The sequence below is a fragment of the Gastrolobium bilobum genome, unplaced genomic scaffold (assembly GCF_033153095.1).
Source record: "Gastrolobium bilobum isolate Gb01-03AN ecotype WA unplaced genomic scaffold, APGP_CSIRO_Gbil_v1 utg25868, whole genome shotgun sequence".
Classification (NCBI taxonomy): Eukaryota; Viridiplantae; Streptophyta; class Magnoliopsida; order Fabales; family Fabaceae; genus Gastrolobium; species Gastrolobium bilobum.
This window is the reverse complement of record NW_026898426.1, coordinates 114,265-132,092: the sequence shown is the minus strand read 5'-3', so window position 1 is coordinate 132,092 and position 17,828 is coordinate 114,265. Positions and strand designations below refer to the sequence as shown.

Sequence of the window (17,828 nt, the reverse complement as noted above, 5' to 3'; positions counted from 1 at the left end):
TTATTTCAAGTACCCCTTACTACCCTTGAGTAGACCCTAAAGATTTGTTTAATTTAAGGGAATGTTTTTTTTTAAAAATTTAATAATAATTTAAAAACATCACCTTCTTTTTATCATTCATTGTACAAATATCTAAAAACAATTAATAAAACAAAGAATATTTTCTTAAAAGGATTTATTAGTCTTATGTTACATAACAAAAACTTTATCTCCTACACACACAAATTCAAGATGGGTCTCACTTTACTTTTTATCTCCCTCCTCCTGAAAATGAACCCCACCTACATTAATGAGTCTGTAGGAGATAATTCCTACTGCATGAGAAAACTATTAACCTTTCTTAAACTAAAGTCATCCTTAATTTTCCTTTTATATCACCCTGCAAATTGATATAGTCAATATAGGTTGAAAATTTCATTTTTTTTTTCACTGACAAGATGAGAGGTGCCATACCGGGCCATTTCCCAAAATGAAAATAGAGAGAAACCCAAAAAAAAGCCCATAAAGGGAATGATGGGCACATTGCTCTTCAAAGTTGAAAGTTTATAAACCCATTAAACATTAAACAAGGGGACTTTAAGAATGGCACAAAGACAGAACTTGGATTAAACGCATTGCAAGCCCTATAGTTTTTTATTAGTGACTTATTCACATGGATGAGAACGGTGGCCCAGATTTGCAGGAGTTGTAGGAGGGTAAACGTAGCACGCACCGCTCTTTTTTATCTTTGGCGCTGAGATTAATAAAAAGGGAACTCTCACGAAATAAACACGACACAACTTGCTCTCTAACTGCATCACATTCACATTAGATCGAAATCCGACAAACCCTCTCTCTTCTTTATCTTCTCTGCATCGCCTTTCCCATTTGCCTCGGAGAATACTATGTTACCGACAACAACGACAACAACAACGTAAGTTCTTTTTTTACCCTACTTGCTTGTCGTTCTGTCTGTTTTGCCATTAATTAACATTCTTCTTTAATCTTCTCCAAGCTTGGCTAAATCATTTGTATGCAGTTTCTTCATACTTTTTTATTTTTGGGGGCGAGGTTTTTTTTTTTCTTTTCTTTAATGGGGTGGAGCAAAATGCTTAAATATTTTATCTTATTGGGGTTGTTGAGGAAGTAATATAGAAATAGACAATGAAAATCACTTCACATTCATCTTGGTATAATAAAAAATGCTGGAATGTTGAAAATGGAGTGCACCTCAATTGCTAATTAGGTGATTTGAGCTGCTTCCTTTGCTCCCTTCCCCAAATCTCTCTCACTTAACCTCTTGTTGGTTGTTACTTTGTTCATTATTATTTAGTTCAATTCAATCAACAATTTTCTATTTCGTGTATAGCTGCGGTATACTTAGAAAACATGATATCCAAAGCCACTAGGAGTTGGGTAGTGATGAAGGGCTCAGTAGTTTGCATGAGGTTATAGGTTTAGACCTCAGTGCCAAGCTGCACCTGGTGAGCTTTGTTCTTTACATTGTCATCTTTGGTTGGTGGCTCATTGTAAATGAATATTAATTGTATGAATGAAGATTTTGCCATGCTTTCAGCTGAGTATATTCATTTTAATGTCTTCTTTCCCACTCCCACATTTTCAACATGTATCGTGTAAAAGGTAAAGATGATTGATTGTTTTGTTTGTAGTTAATAGCCTTAGCTTCTGACTATGGTGGTGGATGCTGTGGTGGTGCATGTTTCCTCAGACCAATGACTAGTCCAACTGGAAATTTAACAAGCCATAACGACCGTACCGCTGAGAAGATGGGAACTGAACAATGTGAATTTTCTGAAAAAACACCTCGGTTAGGCTCTAAATGTTTAGACAGCGAACATAGGGTGCTTGATACTGTGTTAACCAGATCTGTTACTGATGAAAAATCAAATCAAGTTTCTTCCAATTCGACTGAGAATTCGGTTATTCTACTGCCTGAACCACCTCAACATGACTTGGAAAAAACACCTCAGATAGGTTCTGAATGTTTAGACAGTGAAGAAAGGGTGCTTGGTACCGTGTCAACCAGTTCGGTTACTGATGAAATATCAAATGAAGCTCCTGCCTATGCCACTGAGAATTCTGTTATTCTACTGCCTGCACCACCTCAACATAACCTAGAAAAAACACCTCAGATAGGCTCTGAATGTTTAGACAGTGAAGAAAGGGTGATCGGTAACGTGTTAACCAGTTCTGTTACTGATGAAAAATCAAATCAAGTTTCTGCCACTGTGACTGAGAATTCTGTTATTCTATTGCCTGCACCACCTCAACATGACTTAGACTGTCAGACTGTAGAAGGTTCATGCCTTCTACAAAGTACCTTTGAACCAGTTTCTGTTTGTTTGCCTGATGATAAATCAGAAAACAAATGTCAGTCATTCTCTCGAAATGTTCAAAATGAACCCTTAGAAATAAGTGATACAGTAACTAGCTTTGTTGTTGAGGACCAAACGCAATCCATTCCTGCCCAAGTGAACATGAGTTCCGTCAATGAACTATTGGATCCAGCTTCAGGAGATGTTGGAAAAAATATTAGTTCCAACAATTCAGAAAGAAAGTCTAAAAGCACAACTCATATGCAATTGAAGCACAAGAGTAAAAGAAACTCGAAATTATTGAAGAAGTATATGCTAAGGTCGTTAGGAACCAGTGATAGAGCTTTGCGATCAAGGACAAGAGAAAAACCTAAAGCACCTGAACCAAATAGTAATTTAGTTGATGTTAATAATGATGGAGTGAAGAGGGAAAGTGGGAGGAAGAAGAAAAAGAGAAGAGGGGAGGGAATTACTGATCAATTTTCTAGAATCAGAGCTCAGTTAAGGTATTTATTGAACCGAGTAAGCTATGAGCAAAGCTTGATCGATGCTTATTCTGGTGAGGGCTGGAAAGGATACAGGTGTGTAACTTGAACCATTACCTTCTGCTTTGGTTAGCTCTATATTTGGATTTGCATTGTGGTCTACATTAGATCTTAGCTTCTTTATTAATATCATTTCTATTTGTTAATTGCCGGAAAACTGAAATGGAACTACATCTGGAGTATTCTTGCTATTAGTGTTTCAGACTTGACCTTGTTTTCAGATTTCAGGATAAGATACCATATAAATTGCCTTTTGCATGTTGAATGACTGTAAGTCTGTAACTGTATGTGTTAGAAACTTAGAATACTAGGATTATTATTTGTGTTTGTAGTCTTATTATGTTATGAGTTTGAGTTCTGAAACAGTATGAAAAACGTGTTCGGAATGTAAACTAGAACTCTTTTCTATTGCATTTGGATAAAACAGATTAATGACATCTTAGGTATTTGGATATGACATTATATTCAGATTATATCAGATATTATTCTGATCATTAAATCCTTTCCTAAAATAAACATAAGAAAATTAATTTTATAAATACCTTATGTTCCCTATAATTGCCTGAAATTTCTGTCTAAAGAATGCATCAACCCATGCATGGATCTTCCTAGATTGACAAAAGTATATCATTTGAGTTTTATCTTACGTAAAAACACAATTACAAATGTTTATTACTAAATACAAGCTTGTAAAATTCGTATTTTATCTTTGATGCTCCATGTGCTTGGGAATCGTTTAATATGGCCCCTTTCTGTTTTCCCCTCTTAGCTTTCTATCACTTAATTTATTAGATGGTTTGATTTAGATTTGAGTCAGATCTAGTGCCACGAAATTGACTCAAAACAGAAGCTGTTCAGTACTGCCACAATCTTAATACAGGAACGGAGCTAGTAAATCAGTTGTTCCAAGCTTATCCTATGTGTGCTGCATCTTTATTTGCGTCGATGAACTAATTCTTTTTACTCTAATATTTTGGAGAGTATATACACACACATATACACACTTTAGTCCAAATGCAGTTTTCATTCCTCCATTTCTTATAGGAACAGAAGGACATTGAGTCCCTAAAGATGCAGAGAAGAGAATATATATATATATAGAGAGAGAGACAGAGAGAGAGGAATTCTCTATCATTGATGTATCTTGAATATCATAAGGGTTCTTCTTTTTTTTTTTACCCCCCTTTTATTTTTACTTATATATTTATATATATATCATTGTTATTATTATTATTTTTTTTTTATCCCTTCGTACCTTTCATTTTGGGTTCATCTACCACCGACCCCAATTAGTTTGGGATAAAGGTGGTGTTGATGTTGATGTATCTTGAATCAAGGGGAGTGATCTTCTACAAGGGAATTTTCCTTTTACAACTGAACAATGTGCCAGGTTACAAATTGTTCCAAAAGATGCCCCACCTATACAATTTCTGCTATTTATCTCACTAACGAACTGCCATCCTAACTGACTAATTGTCTTCCTGACTAACCTGACAGCTTCTCTAATTGTTTATAGGATACACTCTCCACACCCTTCCTCCATCACTTTGAGTCTCGCCCCTAACAATTTAAGTACTTTTTTTGTGATCCTATCATTTCCTTTTGTCGCACATTCATTTTGAGCATCGTCTTTTTTTAGAGCTGATGAATTCCATGATATTAGATCATTCTGTCATTTTTGTTGTAGTCTTTGCTAGGAATTCATTTACTCATGTTTTCTTGTGAAGCTGAGAAGCACCCTATAGTTAATAGTGTACTACTATAAAAGTCTCATCATGGTTTTGTGAACCTTCAAATGCCCTGAGCTTGTTTTCATTTTTACTTGTTTATGAGGTGGATAATTTGTGTCTATTTGTTTGATTGCTATAACGTTGCAGTATGGAAAAATTAAAGCCTGAAAAGGAGCTTCAACGGGCTAGGTCTGAAATACTTCGGCGTAAATTGAAAATCAGGGATTTATTTCAAAATTTGGATTCATTGTGTGCCGAAGGAAGGCTTCCTGATTCTTTGTTTGACTCTGAGGGAGAGATTGACAGTGAGGATGTCGGTTAATCCTTTTATATTTCATTCCTAAATGAAATTTTCTCCAGCATTTTGGAGTTGTGAATGCTAGCTTTAAATTTATGGTGCAGATTTTCTGTGCAAAATGCCAGTCCAAAGAGTCGGGCACCAATAATGATATAATTCTCTGTGATGGTGCTTGTGATCGTGGATTTCACCAGCTCTGTTTGGATCCTCCATTGCTAACTGAAGACAGTAATGTCTCATCTACCTAATTCATTGGTCGCTTTGTGCTTCCAAGTTATCTATCATTTATGTATTTACTTCTGTTTCTACAGTTCCACCTGGCGATGAGGGTTGGCTATGCCCAGGATGTGATTGCAAAGATGACTGCATCGAACTCGTTAATGACTCCTTAGGAACAAGTCTCTCTCTTAGTGACACCTGGAAGGTCAGTGAGCAAATTTAGTCTCGTTGTCATTACTTAATGAATCATTAACTTTTTGGATCTTTCCTATCCTGATCACGTGACTTATTCTTGTTCAGAGGCTTTTTCCTGAAGCAGCTGCTGCTGCTAGAAACAATATTGATAACATGGGACTTCCTTCTGACGATTCGGATGATGATGATTATAATCCTAATGCTCCAGAAGATGTGGAGGTTGAAGGAGGTGAGCCAAGTTCTGATGAATCTGAGTATGCTTCTGCTTCTGAGAAATTGGAGGATTCACGCCATGAGGATCAATACTTGGGCCTTCCTTCAGAAGATTCCGAGGATGATGATTTTGATCCTAATGGTCCAGATCCTGACAGTAGAGTCATGGATGAAAGTTCAAGCTCTGATTTCACATCTGACTCTGAAGATCTTGCTGCTGCAATTGAGGATAACATGTCCCCTGGAGGACAGGATGAAGATATCATATCTGCATCATTGGATGATATTAAGAACTTTAAAGGTTCTAGCGGACAAAAGTGTAAAGTTGGTAGGAAGCCATCTATAGTGGATGAACTGTCATCTTTACTAGAGCCAGATCCTGGCCAAGAGGGCTCCACTCCTGTTTCTGGGAAAAGACAAGTGGATAGGTTGGACTACAAAAAGCTGTATGACGTAAGTTCCTTTCCATGGTATAAGATTTAAAATACTATTCTTGTTATCAAAAATAAAATAAAAAAATACTATTCTATGGTTCTACATGCATGGTCTGCCTTTCTTATTTGAAAATAGGGTATACATTACACAACTTGACACATGATACATAATGCTTGCATGCTCTCACGTGTGTCATTTGAAATAGAGTCAAAGTTATTTAGTGTACCATTTTTGGCTTTATTCCTCTCCCAATATTTTAGGCAGCTATGTTCCTTTTGTAGGATCCCCAATTAACTTGGGTTAAAGGTGTTGTTGATGTTGATGTTGATGTTCCTTTTGTAGGAAACATACCAAAGTGATACTAGTGATGATGAAGATTGGACTGCCACTGCTAGTCCAAGTAGAAAAAGGACACTCACTGGTAAAGTGACTCCAGTGTCACCAAATGGAAATGCCTCAAATAATTCTGTACATACTCCTAGGAGGAATACCCATCAGAACAAAGTTGAAAATACAAACAATTCACCCCCTAAATCACTTGAAGGCCCTGGGAAATCTGGTTCCAGCGATAAAAAGCCTGGGTCTTCAGCATACAAAAGACTTGGAGAAGCTGTAGTTCAGGTAATGGTGAATTATCTTCTAAATTTGGTTTGTAAATTTATTTTCTCTTCAGAAAATCTTTCAACTGAGTTTCTATTTGCATACATATCCCTGGCATTGTCTTCCAATTAAATCGTGTCCTCCATCAAAATTGAAGTGCAAAAAATAATTTTTTTTGGGGTCAGGGGGGTATCTTTTTGGTAGACAACTTAGAGTTTACTAGGTAGAAGATCCAGAATTTGCCTGAAATATGGAAAATATATTGGAATACATTGATAAAAAAAAATTGTTTGTCTGATGATACCTGGTCCTTTTATGGGAATGCTAGTTGTTGAGATATATAAAACCATTAATGTAGCCTCACCCAACAGCTTAAGCTTTTGGGTTGAATTGGTTCTTTACATGGTATCAGAGCCTCGTGTCCCGGGTTCGATCCTCATTGCCCCCCACTTTCTTTTTAGTGGAATTTCTTTCTTCGCACAGGTAGGTGGGCCTGTGCATTGTCCACTCTTCAAGCCCAGTGGGCTCTCGTGTGAGGGGGCGTGTTGAGATATATAAAACCATTAATGTAGCCTCACCCAACAGCTTAAGCTTTTGGGTTGAATTGATTCTTTACACTAGTTATCATCCCCGGTGCAATACACAGATTTGTGATTCATTTATTGGTTTATATATTTATTATTATTCATTAATTTTTTAAAAAATAATAATATTAGACTTGCTTATGTCATCTAAGATCATATACATATAAATAAGAAAGCACTAAAATTTGTTTCAAAAAAGTGTGCTGAAATTTGTTTTGCATAAAGTTCTGTTAATAAATTATAGTTTTTTAAAATATTTTTGATTGTATGATAGCCGCGTTTTTATATATTTTTGAAGATCATATAAGGTAATAAACTATTAATTCGCTAAAAAGAGAAGTTAGGTTATGAGAATGGTAAAATAAAAAAAGGATAGACTAAATTACCAAAAAAGAGAGAGAGGATAGACCAGTGTTATAAAACTACCTCTAAGCTCAGAGTATAGGGAAGGCTCTATAGTAGGCAGCCTTATCTTGCATTCGCAAAAGGCTGAGTACATGAATCAAACTTGGGACCTTTAGGTTATGTGGCATCAACACCAATTATTGTGCCAGGGTTCTCCTTCATTATGAGAATAGTAATTTCATCTAAATTGGGTTAGTCTTTAAAGTAAATATTTTGAAATAATTGTTAGAATAGTTGTAAAAATAGTTCAGTATATATATAGTCCCACATCGTATGAGCTCAACCTATTAGTTCTTTTAGTCTCTTTAAATAGAGAGCTCTTGTACATTGTAATACACTATGATTATTCAATATACAATTATTCTTTAATCTCAAGTTGGTATCAGAGCTCTTTAGCTCTGGGGATCCGCTTCCGCTAAAACCCTAAGCCCACTGCTTAGGTGTTCTCTTCTACTTTGCCGTGCATTCTTCCGGCGAGTTTTTTCTCTAAGCCGTGTGTCTCTCCGGCTTGTTTCTTCAACTGTCAGAACCACTTCCCGCCGCCAACAACTGCCGCTCGTCACTGTTCAGGCCACCGGAGCACTGTTCCGGCGAGGTTTTAGCCCAGACTACCTGCGATCAGGACCGTCTCATCCCGGTGACCAGTTCTGTGGTGGCCTGACCACCGTCGCGTCAGCCACGCGCCTCCACGCGCCGTTCTTCTCCTCTGCGCGTGGTGCTCACGCGCCACCTTCAACCGGCGCGTGTGCACTGTTCCGGTGGAGTTTCCCGGCCGTTCTTGGACAGAACTTCTCATCTTCTTCTCCTCTTTCCGGATCTGTGCTTGGTTCTTTGTGGGTCTCACTTTAGACGCGTGGTTCTCCTTGATTGGATATCGTTTGCCTTCGTTTACGGCTTTTATATTCTGTCTTTAAATGGCAGCAGCGTCCCCTGATCTCTCGGAGGTTAACTCTCCTTGTCCTCCTGTCAAAACTTCCTCAGGAATCATCTCTACTAATATTGGGCCCATTACATCTTCCAAACTGAAGGATTCTATCTCTCTTGCTGCGAATATAGCTCAGTCAGACAATGCATCATTTGGTTCAGTTTCTCTCTCACTTGCGGATTATGCTGCACTCCAAACTCTTCTCAAGAAGGCTTCTCCTCAGTCTCAACCATATACTGGTAATCTCGTTGCTTGTGTTTCTCATTCTACATCACTTGGCACTTGGATATTTGACTCAGGTGCTACCGATCATCTCTGTGGTAATACGGAACTCTTTACATCTCTTACTTATTCTGATCATTTACCTTCTTTTACCCTCGCGGATGGAACCAAAGCCCCAGTTCGTGGGATTGGACAAGCTCGTCCGACCTCTACCTTAGCCTTGACATCTGTTTATTACATTTCTGGCATCCCTTATAACTTAATTTCTATTAGTAAGTTGATCCACTCCCTCACTTGCACCATTACTTTCTCTAACCATTCTGTTTCTGTGCAGGATCCGGGTACGGGGAAAATGATTGGAGTGGGTCGTGAGTCACAGGGGCTTTATTATCTGGATGTGCCTCGTCCTTCAGTGGCACTCTCTCACAGAGAATCTCCACAACTTATCCACAGTCGCCTCGGTCATCCAAGTATTTCAAAGTTGCAGAAAATGGTTCCTCTTTTATCCGGTCTTCAGTCTTTAGATTGTGTGTCATGTCAACAAGGGAAGCATACACGATCTTCTTTTGCCAGTCGAGTCAATAAACGAGCTGATGCCCCTTTCTCTCTTGTTCATTCAGATATCTGGGGTCCAAGTCGTACCTTGTCTGTTTTAGGTTTTCGGTATTTCGTTACCTTTATTGATGATTTTTCCCATTGCACTTGGGTCTATTTAATGAAAAATCGTTCTGAGTTATTTTCCATTTATAAAAAAGTTTTATACTGAGATTCATACTCAATTTGGTGTTTCTATTCGTATTCTACGTAGTGATAATGCTAAGGAATATGTTTCTATTGATTTTTCTAATTTCTTGGCCACACAAGGTACTTTACATCAAACTACTTGTCCTCACACTCCACAACAAAATGGGGTGGCTGAACGTAAAATTAGACATCTCATTGAAACTGCACGTACCCTTCTTCTTCATATGCAGGTTCCCCTTCACTTCTGGGCAGATGCTGTACTAATCTCTTGTTTTCTCATCAATCGCATGCCCTCATCTGTGCTCAACAATGACATTCCTCATAACCTATTGCTTCCAGATGTTCCTCTTTATCCTCTAACTCCACATGTCTTTGGTTGTACTTGTTTTGTTCATGATCTCACTCCTGGTAAGGATAAGTTAACATCCAAAGCCTTTCAGTGTATCTTTCTTGGTTATTCTCGTCTTCAAAAGGGTTATCGTTGTTATTCTCCCGATCTTAAGCGTTACTTAGTTTCCGCTGATGTCACTTTTCTTGATCAACAACCCTTTTATTCTATCCCATCTCAGTTGTCACAGGTTGATCATGTTCTTCCTGTCCCTTTTCTTGACTTGTCTTTGCCAGCTGCAGGTGCTTCTATTCCAGATGAGCAACCTATTGCTTCTATACCTGAGAACCGTCCACTTCTCACCTATCAGCGTCACAAAACTGTGCCTCCTGTCGACTCAACTCTTGCTGACTCATCGCCCACTGTTGTTGCTTCTTCTCCTCCGGATCCTTCACCAGAGGCTCTTCCCATTGCTCAAAGAAAAGGTACACGTACTACTCGTAACCCTTATCCTCTTTATACTTTTTTGAGCTATGGCCGTCTTTCTTCACCTCATTTCACCTTTGTTTCTAGTCTTTCTTCTATTTCTATTCCTAAGACCACAGGTGAAGCACTTTCCCATCCAGGGTGGCGCCAAGCGATGCTTGATGAGATGACTGCACTTCATTCCAATGACACTTGGGACCTTGTTTCTGCTCCTCCAGAGAAGTCTACAGTTGGTTGTCGCTGGGTGTTTAGTGTGAAAGTTGGATCTGATGGCCATGTTGATCGACTCAAGGCCTGCCTAATTGCAAAGGGTTTTACTCAAATATTCGGCCTTGATTATAGCGATACATTCTCTCCGGTCGCTAAGATGGCGTCAGTTCGCCTATTTCTTGCTCTTGCTGCTATTCGTCACTGGCCACTCCTTCAACTTGACATCAAAAATGCCTTTCTTCATGGTGATTTACAAGAAGAAGTTTATATGGAGCAACCACCAGGTTTTGTTGCTCAGGGGGAGTCTGTGAAGGTGTGTCGTCTTCGCAAATCCTTATATGGTCTCAAGCAGTCTCCTCGGGCATGGTTCAGTCGCTTCAGTTCTGTTGTTTAGGAGTTTGGCTTAATTCGCAGTAAAGTTGACCACTCTGTGTTTTATAGGATCACATCTCCTGATAAGTGCATCTATTTGTTAGTCTATGTTGATGACATCATCCTCACCGGGAGTGATCAAGCTGGAATTCGTCAGTTAAAACAGTATTTATTCAGTCAATTTCAGACAAAGGACCTCGGGAAGCTGCGTTACTTCTTGGGAATTGAGGTAGCACAATCTAGACAGGGCATTTCTATCTGTCAAAGGAAATATGCCTTGGATATCCTAGAAGAGACTGGTATGTTGGCGTGTAAGCCAGTTGACACACCCATGGATCCTACTATCAAATTACTACCCGGACAAGGAGAACCAATATCTGATCCTGGACGTTATCGGAGGTTGATTGGGAAACTCAATTATCTCACTGTGACTAGGCCGGACATTTCTTTTGCTGTTAGTGTCGCTAGTCAGTTTCTTGATTCTCCGTGTGATTCTCATTGGGATGCTGCTGTTAGGATCCTTCGTTACATCAAAGGAGCACCAGGGAAAGGTTTATTATATTCAGATCAGGGAAATACAGAAATTTGTGGTTATTCAGATGCTGATTGGGCAGGATCACCCTCGGATAGGCGCTCTACTTCAGGCTATTGTGTTTTCTTTGGAGGAAACCTGATTTCTTGGAAAAGTAAGAAACAAACTGTTGTTGCCCGATCTAGTGCAGAGGCCGAGTATCGTGCAATGGGAGTTGCTACCTGCGAGCTAATCTGGTTAAAGCAGTTGATTCGGGAGCTCCATCTTTGTGAACAGAAGAAACCCATGACTCTCATTTGTGACAATCAAGCTGCACTACATATATCCTCTAATCCTGTATTTCATGAGAGAACCAAACATATAGAGATCGATTGTCATTTCATTCGAGAAAAGATTCAGTCAGGAGAAATCAAAACGGAATTTGTCAACTCCAATGATCAACTCGCGGATGTCTTCACTAAAGCTCTTAGGGGTCCTCGGGTTGAATATATTTGTGGCAAGCTGGGTGCTTACAATATATATGCTCCAGCTTGAGGGGGAGTGTTAGAATAGTTGTAAAAATAGTTCAGTATATATATAGTCCCACATCGTATGAGCTCAACCTATTAGGTCTTTTAGTCTCTTTAAATAGAGAGCTCTTGTACATTGTAATACACTATGATTATTCAATATACAATTATTCTTTAATCTCAAGTATAATGAAGGGTAATTTGATTTTGAACCACTAATGGTATTGATTGAACTGAAGTTTCATCTGAATTGAGTTAGTATTCAACATACTCATCTTCAAATCATAAGAGGAGGAAAGTATGCTAAAATCTTGAATTTTAACCAATGAGGGTTGGCATACTTGGTCGAACCTTTTGCCTGTACTCTTTGGTTCGATTCTCAGGTTTCCTTTCCCTTTTTAGTAGGTGATATGTAATCTCACCCTAAATCCTCATAGAGGTCGGCGGTATTCTCTGGCCGTACAAGGGAGGATGCTTTCCCCTAATCTAACTATTAAAAAAATCTTGAATTTTAGTAATGACATTTATTGAGACTGAACCCAATTTTAGATGGATTTGAATTTGACTAGAAAGTAAACAATTTTCTAGATTCCTGACCCACATATTTAGCATCCTAATGGCCAATGAGATTTTGATTCTACACCATCGTCTGTTAACTACCTCAAATAAAATTCATAAAATAATTCTTGCAAAAATTTAAGTAAAATAATAAAAATTTAGTATTTCCAATTGTCTAGTCATATTCCCTCTAATTATTTATATTTATAATTTCCTAGAATTCTCTTAATCAAGCTGTGCTTTTTTTAAATAAGTAAAATTCTATTTTAATCATTCTAATTATTTATTCTCACAATTTTCTCCACAGTATTGGAACCTACTCTTATTTAAACGTATGTTTTGAAGTTTTATTTATATCTTAGATAATATGATATTTTTACAAAACAATGTTTTATTTAATTAACTTACTTGAAAAATATACCTCATAAATAAAAAATAATTTCAACTTGTATATTATTACTAGTCCTAGTCGTATAGTGGATTGACTCAAATATTAAAAAAAATATGCTTCATCTTAAGTTCTTATCAATGTAAATATTAATTTATCTTGTTTAAATTTCATAAACAAATAGAATATAGATGGGTAAGTTTTTTTATTAGATTCTCAAAATGTATACTTTTTGTGGATGATCCGATGATATAGTCCTAGTTAAAGAGGCTGGAGGAGCATTTACCAAAAAAAAAAAAAGAGGCTGGAGGAGTGGTAAATTCAACATCTTTTAAGTTGTGGAGAGGCTTTGGAATCCAAGGATTTTTGGTTAAGTAGGAGTATGACAGTGTATATGGAATGCAAAACCACTGAGATAAGAGTTAGAATGTTGCATGAGTTGCAAGGTTTAAGCATTTTGGGTTCATCTTATAAAGTGACTGGGATGAAACACTTACACGAGATTCAAGCTGGGTGGATGAAATAGATAAATGTTTTTGGTGTAACTTCAAGGAATATTTTACCGAACAATTTTAGAATTACCCATGTTCTATGGTAGTTAATGTTGGGAAATGAGGTGCCAACAAGAGCAAAAAGATAGTTTTAATGAAGATGAGAATGCTGAGGTGGATAAGTAAACATACAAGAGAAGTTAATAGAAGGCACAAATCTATTTTAGAGAAACTTGGAGTAGCACCTATTGAAAAGAAGATCACAGGAACTGGCCCAAGCTGGTTCAGTCATGGGAGAAGACCAATGGAGGCTCTAGTGAGAAAAGTGGTTCAAATGGAAAATAGTCTGATTACAAAGGTAGAGGATGACCTATTAAAACATTGGGAGAAACCATTGAAAAAGATCTGGCACTAAATGGTTTTCTTGAAAATTTGATTTTTAATAGAGTTAAATGGTATTGATTAATTGATGTGGTTTTGACCGTTTCTAGTGGGATAATTGCATGCATTTTTTTATTTTTTATTTCAAGGCGCCAGACTCTAAAAAATTTGTTTGACGAAATCATTTCTTGGACTTCTTAGAAATGTAAAAATATTTAAATTAATGAGTGTGTGATTATACGTTAAATATTTACAAAATAAGAACTTTACTATTTATAAATTGGTGAAAGGAATGTGGTAAGTATAAGTATAAGTAGTTCGAGACTGAGAGAAACATGAATACACAATTGGGAGTGTCAATAGTCATATCCAAAATTCAAACAAGATTACAAGCAGCTGCATTTGTGCTGCATCGAGCCATCATCCACCTTCTGGATGCCTTAACATGCTTGTCTCGGTATATAGTCAATTGACTTACAGATTGCATAGCAGCTTATGTTGTTCATTTGATGCATATATACTTTTGTGTCTTGCCATTCAAGAGCAGGCTAACACATAGGCGCACATTTGCATGCATGTTAAGGTAAAAGCTTTAACTTAGAGTGACTATTCTTGTATTTTCAGAGACTTTACAAATCTTTTAAAGAAAATCAGTATCCAGATCGAACCACAAAAGAAAGCTTGGCACAAGAACTCGGACTCACTTATCAGCAGGTCATATCTTTTAGCATTGCTCTTGCATTTAGCTTTATCTTGTGATCTTCTGAATTTACCATTCTTTTTCGCCTTCAGGTTACCAAATGGTTTGACAATACTCGTTGGAGCTTCCGGCATTCATCACAGAGGGAAACCGTTCCAGGTAGAAATGCTTCGCAGCAGGCCACAAACAGCATAGCTGAAAATAAGGGGGAGTGGGAATGGGAAGTAGTGTCCCAGGAGGTCAGTGGAGAAAAACCAAAAACCTCAAGCTCTGGAAAAAGAAAGCATTTGTCCGAACCCCAGGCATCTGAAGCAGGGCTGGTTGTTGATGACGCTGCAACGATGTCTCCTGCTTGCTCATCAAAAACTCATGAAATGCAAATAGGCAATAAAATAAAGACAAGGAAAAGGAAATAACTCAAGCTTGATCTTTTCCTAAGGCAGCAAAATTAAAGTGTCCATCCTTTTGTGAGATTGAGATCCTCTGAGATGATCAGCTTGGATCTCGATGGATTTGTTTCCATTCAGGAAGGTAATCTCAAAATGTGTTCCATTGTTTGTATTGTTAACAAAATTAACTTTCTAGATATTCATCTCGGTTGAGTTAGTTTTAGCGTTGCCCCTCACTCAAACACTCAGAATAGTTGTCAGTTACTAGTTCTAGAATTTTTTCTTTTATATTTATTTTTTTCCATTTAGAGAGACCTCATTCCTTCCTCCAAATGGTGTTCTTCCTTAACAATACAAAAAGCAAAAAACAGATGAATATAGGGGAACAATTTATTTTTGTACCTCAGGATTTAATGTCATCATTGTATTAACCTGCAGGCAGCCCTAGTAAATGTTGCAGCTAATGTGTTTGATTTGCTTCATAAACATGCAGCGTTCATCTTGCAGTGGTAGTAACTTGGTAGTTTGACATTCAGGATGTTCCTCCACTTTTTGAAAGATTTTTTTTTTCCATATGTTATGGAAAATAAATATTATGGAACTCTGATCTGAGGAACAGATTGGAATTGGAGCATCAGATACATATGTTCTTAAGTGCCACATGCTTATGATTATAAGGTTTAGAATATGCTATTTACCTGTCCAAAAATGCCTTATGAGAACTCGCATTCACGGTGATTAACTTAATGACTTTTTTTGTTTCTCGACCATATGTGGGAGTGTGCAAAAGTGAAATGGAAATAAATCACAGCATCAAGGGACACGTAGGAGTGTTGACTCAACTGTAAGATAGGATTGTGTTGATTCAAATTCGAAGATCTAGGTTCTGTTCATGTTGATACTCTTTGTTGGTGAGTCCGGTGTGTTTGGGCTTGTTCTAGTCTTGGAAATGAGGAATGATGCAACCTTAAAAAGAGGTAGTAGTATGACGAGAGTGTTAGCAAGAGTTAAACTTGTGTCTTCTGGGTGACTCCAGTTCAAATACAATGTGTTTTGCTGCATAAGGGATAGCAATGTGTTTTACTAGTTGGAGTGTAATATCCGGTTGTTTAAAGGATCAATAACTGTTCTCATAAATCAATACGAAAATTTTTAGTGTGATTTGTATTCATTCACACACTTCTTACTTGACTCTAGAATCTAGACTGGTGGTAAAGCTCGGCCCACGTGCCAAAGGAATATCTACAGCTCGACCCACGTGCCAAAGGATTATCTACCTCCCGCCTTGGTCAACACTCAGGATGTTACATGTCCACTTCTCAGTGTGGTTTGTCCTAAATCACTCTTTCTACTATTGGACTTCAGAATCTGGATTAGTGGTACAACTTGGCTCATGTGCCAAAGGAATATCTACTCCCCACCTTCGTCAGTGTCCAAGATGCTACATGCCAAAGGAATATCAAACCACACTGTACTGGGAGAGAGGCCCTGTTCTGATACCACTTGCAGGATCAATGATTGTTTCCACAAACCAATACGAGACTTTTCAGCATACTTTGTCCATATTCACACACTTCTTGAGAAACTTCTCATGAGGTCATCCACCTCATAATTGCTTCAAGTCAAGGACGCTCAACTATGGAGCTCTTAAGTTATGAGCTACTGAAAAGTAAATGCATCTTGTTAGTATAGGTAGTAAATATTAATTTCTTTACAATCTTATACCTACATATCCTCTCGATTAAGGGTGTTAACGAGTCGAACCGAGCTTTGTTCTTAAAAGGCCAAGCCTGTATTTAAATGGGTCAGCCTGATCAAGCCTGTTACCTATTATAAATATAATTATTGGCCTGTGACCTGTCTTATTTATATAAAAAAAAGCCTGATTTAGCCTGTTAGTCTGTTTAAAAGAATAAGACAATAAAAATTTATCCAAACATAATATATAATCAATAACACTAGTAATTCCAAAAATATTCATAAATTTAAGGTATATCCAAACAGCATATTATAGAATAAAATCATTCAAAAACTCTGTTTAACCAATAAAATGGATTGAGGAGAAAGAAAGGGTTATTACAAGTAGTATAAAAAATAAAAAATAATAATATACTAGGTCGGCCTGAGAGGATCTAAGGCCGAACTTTTGAATTGGAGCCTGAGGCCTTTTTATTAAACGAGCTTTTATACAAGTTCAAGTCTGGTGCCAACAACCAATTTTAGACACGTAAGCTCAGGCCTTCAAGAGCCGAGCCAAAGGTCCCTGAAAGGCTCCTGGTTCGTTTAGCACCCCTACTCTCGATCTCTCTCGTTTAGGTATTAATTCGATTCATTCATGTACCCCTACTATTAAAAGTTTGTCAAGAGCTTTCTTTTACTGTCACAACCCCTCTCGCCTTAACAACCCAAACGTGCAAACTTTTTCCTTTTTTTTTAATTTATTAAAGTGGTGGGTCCCACAAAATTTTGTGTCCGTAGGAACTCCACCTCTCCTCCTGCAACATGACCATGACCATGACCAATCGAATCTCCTTTTTTTGGCTTTGTTTATGCTTGGTAGAAAAGTTGATAAATGGGAAGGTTGAAAAAAGAAAGAGAATCACATAGAAAAGCAACAAAATTCTTACGTCAAATTTGTATATTGAAAGAATGAAAATGAGTTAAAATCGAAAATGTTTCGTTTTCTAATAAATAGAATTTTATTTCACTCTATTTTATTTTGACTTATATTTATTGCATATAATTATCAAGTAATATACTTGAATAAATTAAATACGGAAACGAATTGTAATAAATAGTAAATGAAATTATTATTTTATTTTATTTTCTTGTCAAGCTCAAAAAATTCCATTTATGGTAAATAGATGCAGTAATTAAATCACAAAGTTTTAAAACAGAACCAAATTATGATAATTATATATTTTTTTGGTTTAACATTTTTTTATGGGTTAGAGCCTTAGAGGTTATTTTATTTCAAGATAAGACATAACAAAAGCTTCAACAAGAACTTACATGTAATAATAATTTCCGACTCTATCAATTAAGCTAAAACTC

At 37.2% G+C, this 17,828-nt stretch overlaps 1 protein-coding gene across 2 annotated transcripts; it reads left to right on the top strand.

Annotated features, from left to right (window-relative positions):
* Positions 1-787: 787 nt before the first annotated feature.
* LOC133316176 (homeobox protein HAT3.1) lies at positions 788-15,173 on the top strand. 2 transcript variants are annotated; one of them, XM_061517898.1, is made up of 9 exons: positions 788-913; positions 1,650-2,896; positions 4,738-4,903; positions 4,993-5,116; positions 5,200-5,312; positions 5,408-5,968; positions 6,293-6,571; positions 14,310-14,399; positions 14,478-15,173. In XM_061517898.1, the coding sequence occupies exons 2-9, from the start codon at positions 1,713-1,715 to the stop codon at positions 14,799-14,801; spliced, it is 2,841 nt and encodes a 946-aa protein (XP_061373882.1). In that variant the 5' UTR covers positions 788-913; positions 1,650-1,712; the 3' UTR covers positions 14,802-15,173. The 2 variants fall into 2 exon arrangements, with proteins under 2 accessions (XP_061373882.1, XP_061373883.1); XM_061517899.1 differs by having other exon boundaries at positions 876-913; positions 1,657-2,896.
* The last annotated feature ends 2,655 nt before the right edge of the window (positions 15,174-17,828 follow it).

Excerpts from the sequence above, each read along its gene's own strand:
- LOC133316176 (XM_061517898.1), top strand. The coding sequence starts at position 1,713 with ATGACTAGTCCAACTGGAAATTTAACAAGCCATAACGACCGTACCGCT. Across the intron at positions 2,897-4,737 it reads GAGGGCTGGAAAGGATACAG|TATGGAAAAATTAAAGCCTG; the intron begins GTGTGTAACTTG and ends ATAACGTTGCAG. Across the intron at positions 5,117-5,199 it reads TCCATTGCTAACTGAAGACA|TTCCACCTGGCGATGAGGGT; the intron begins GTAATGTCTCAT and ends CTGTTTCTACAG.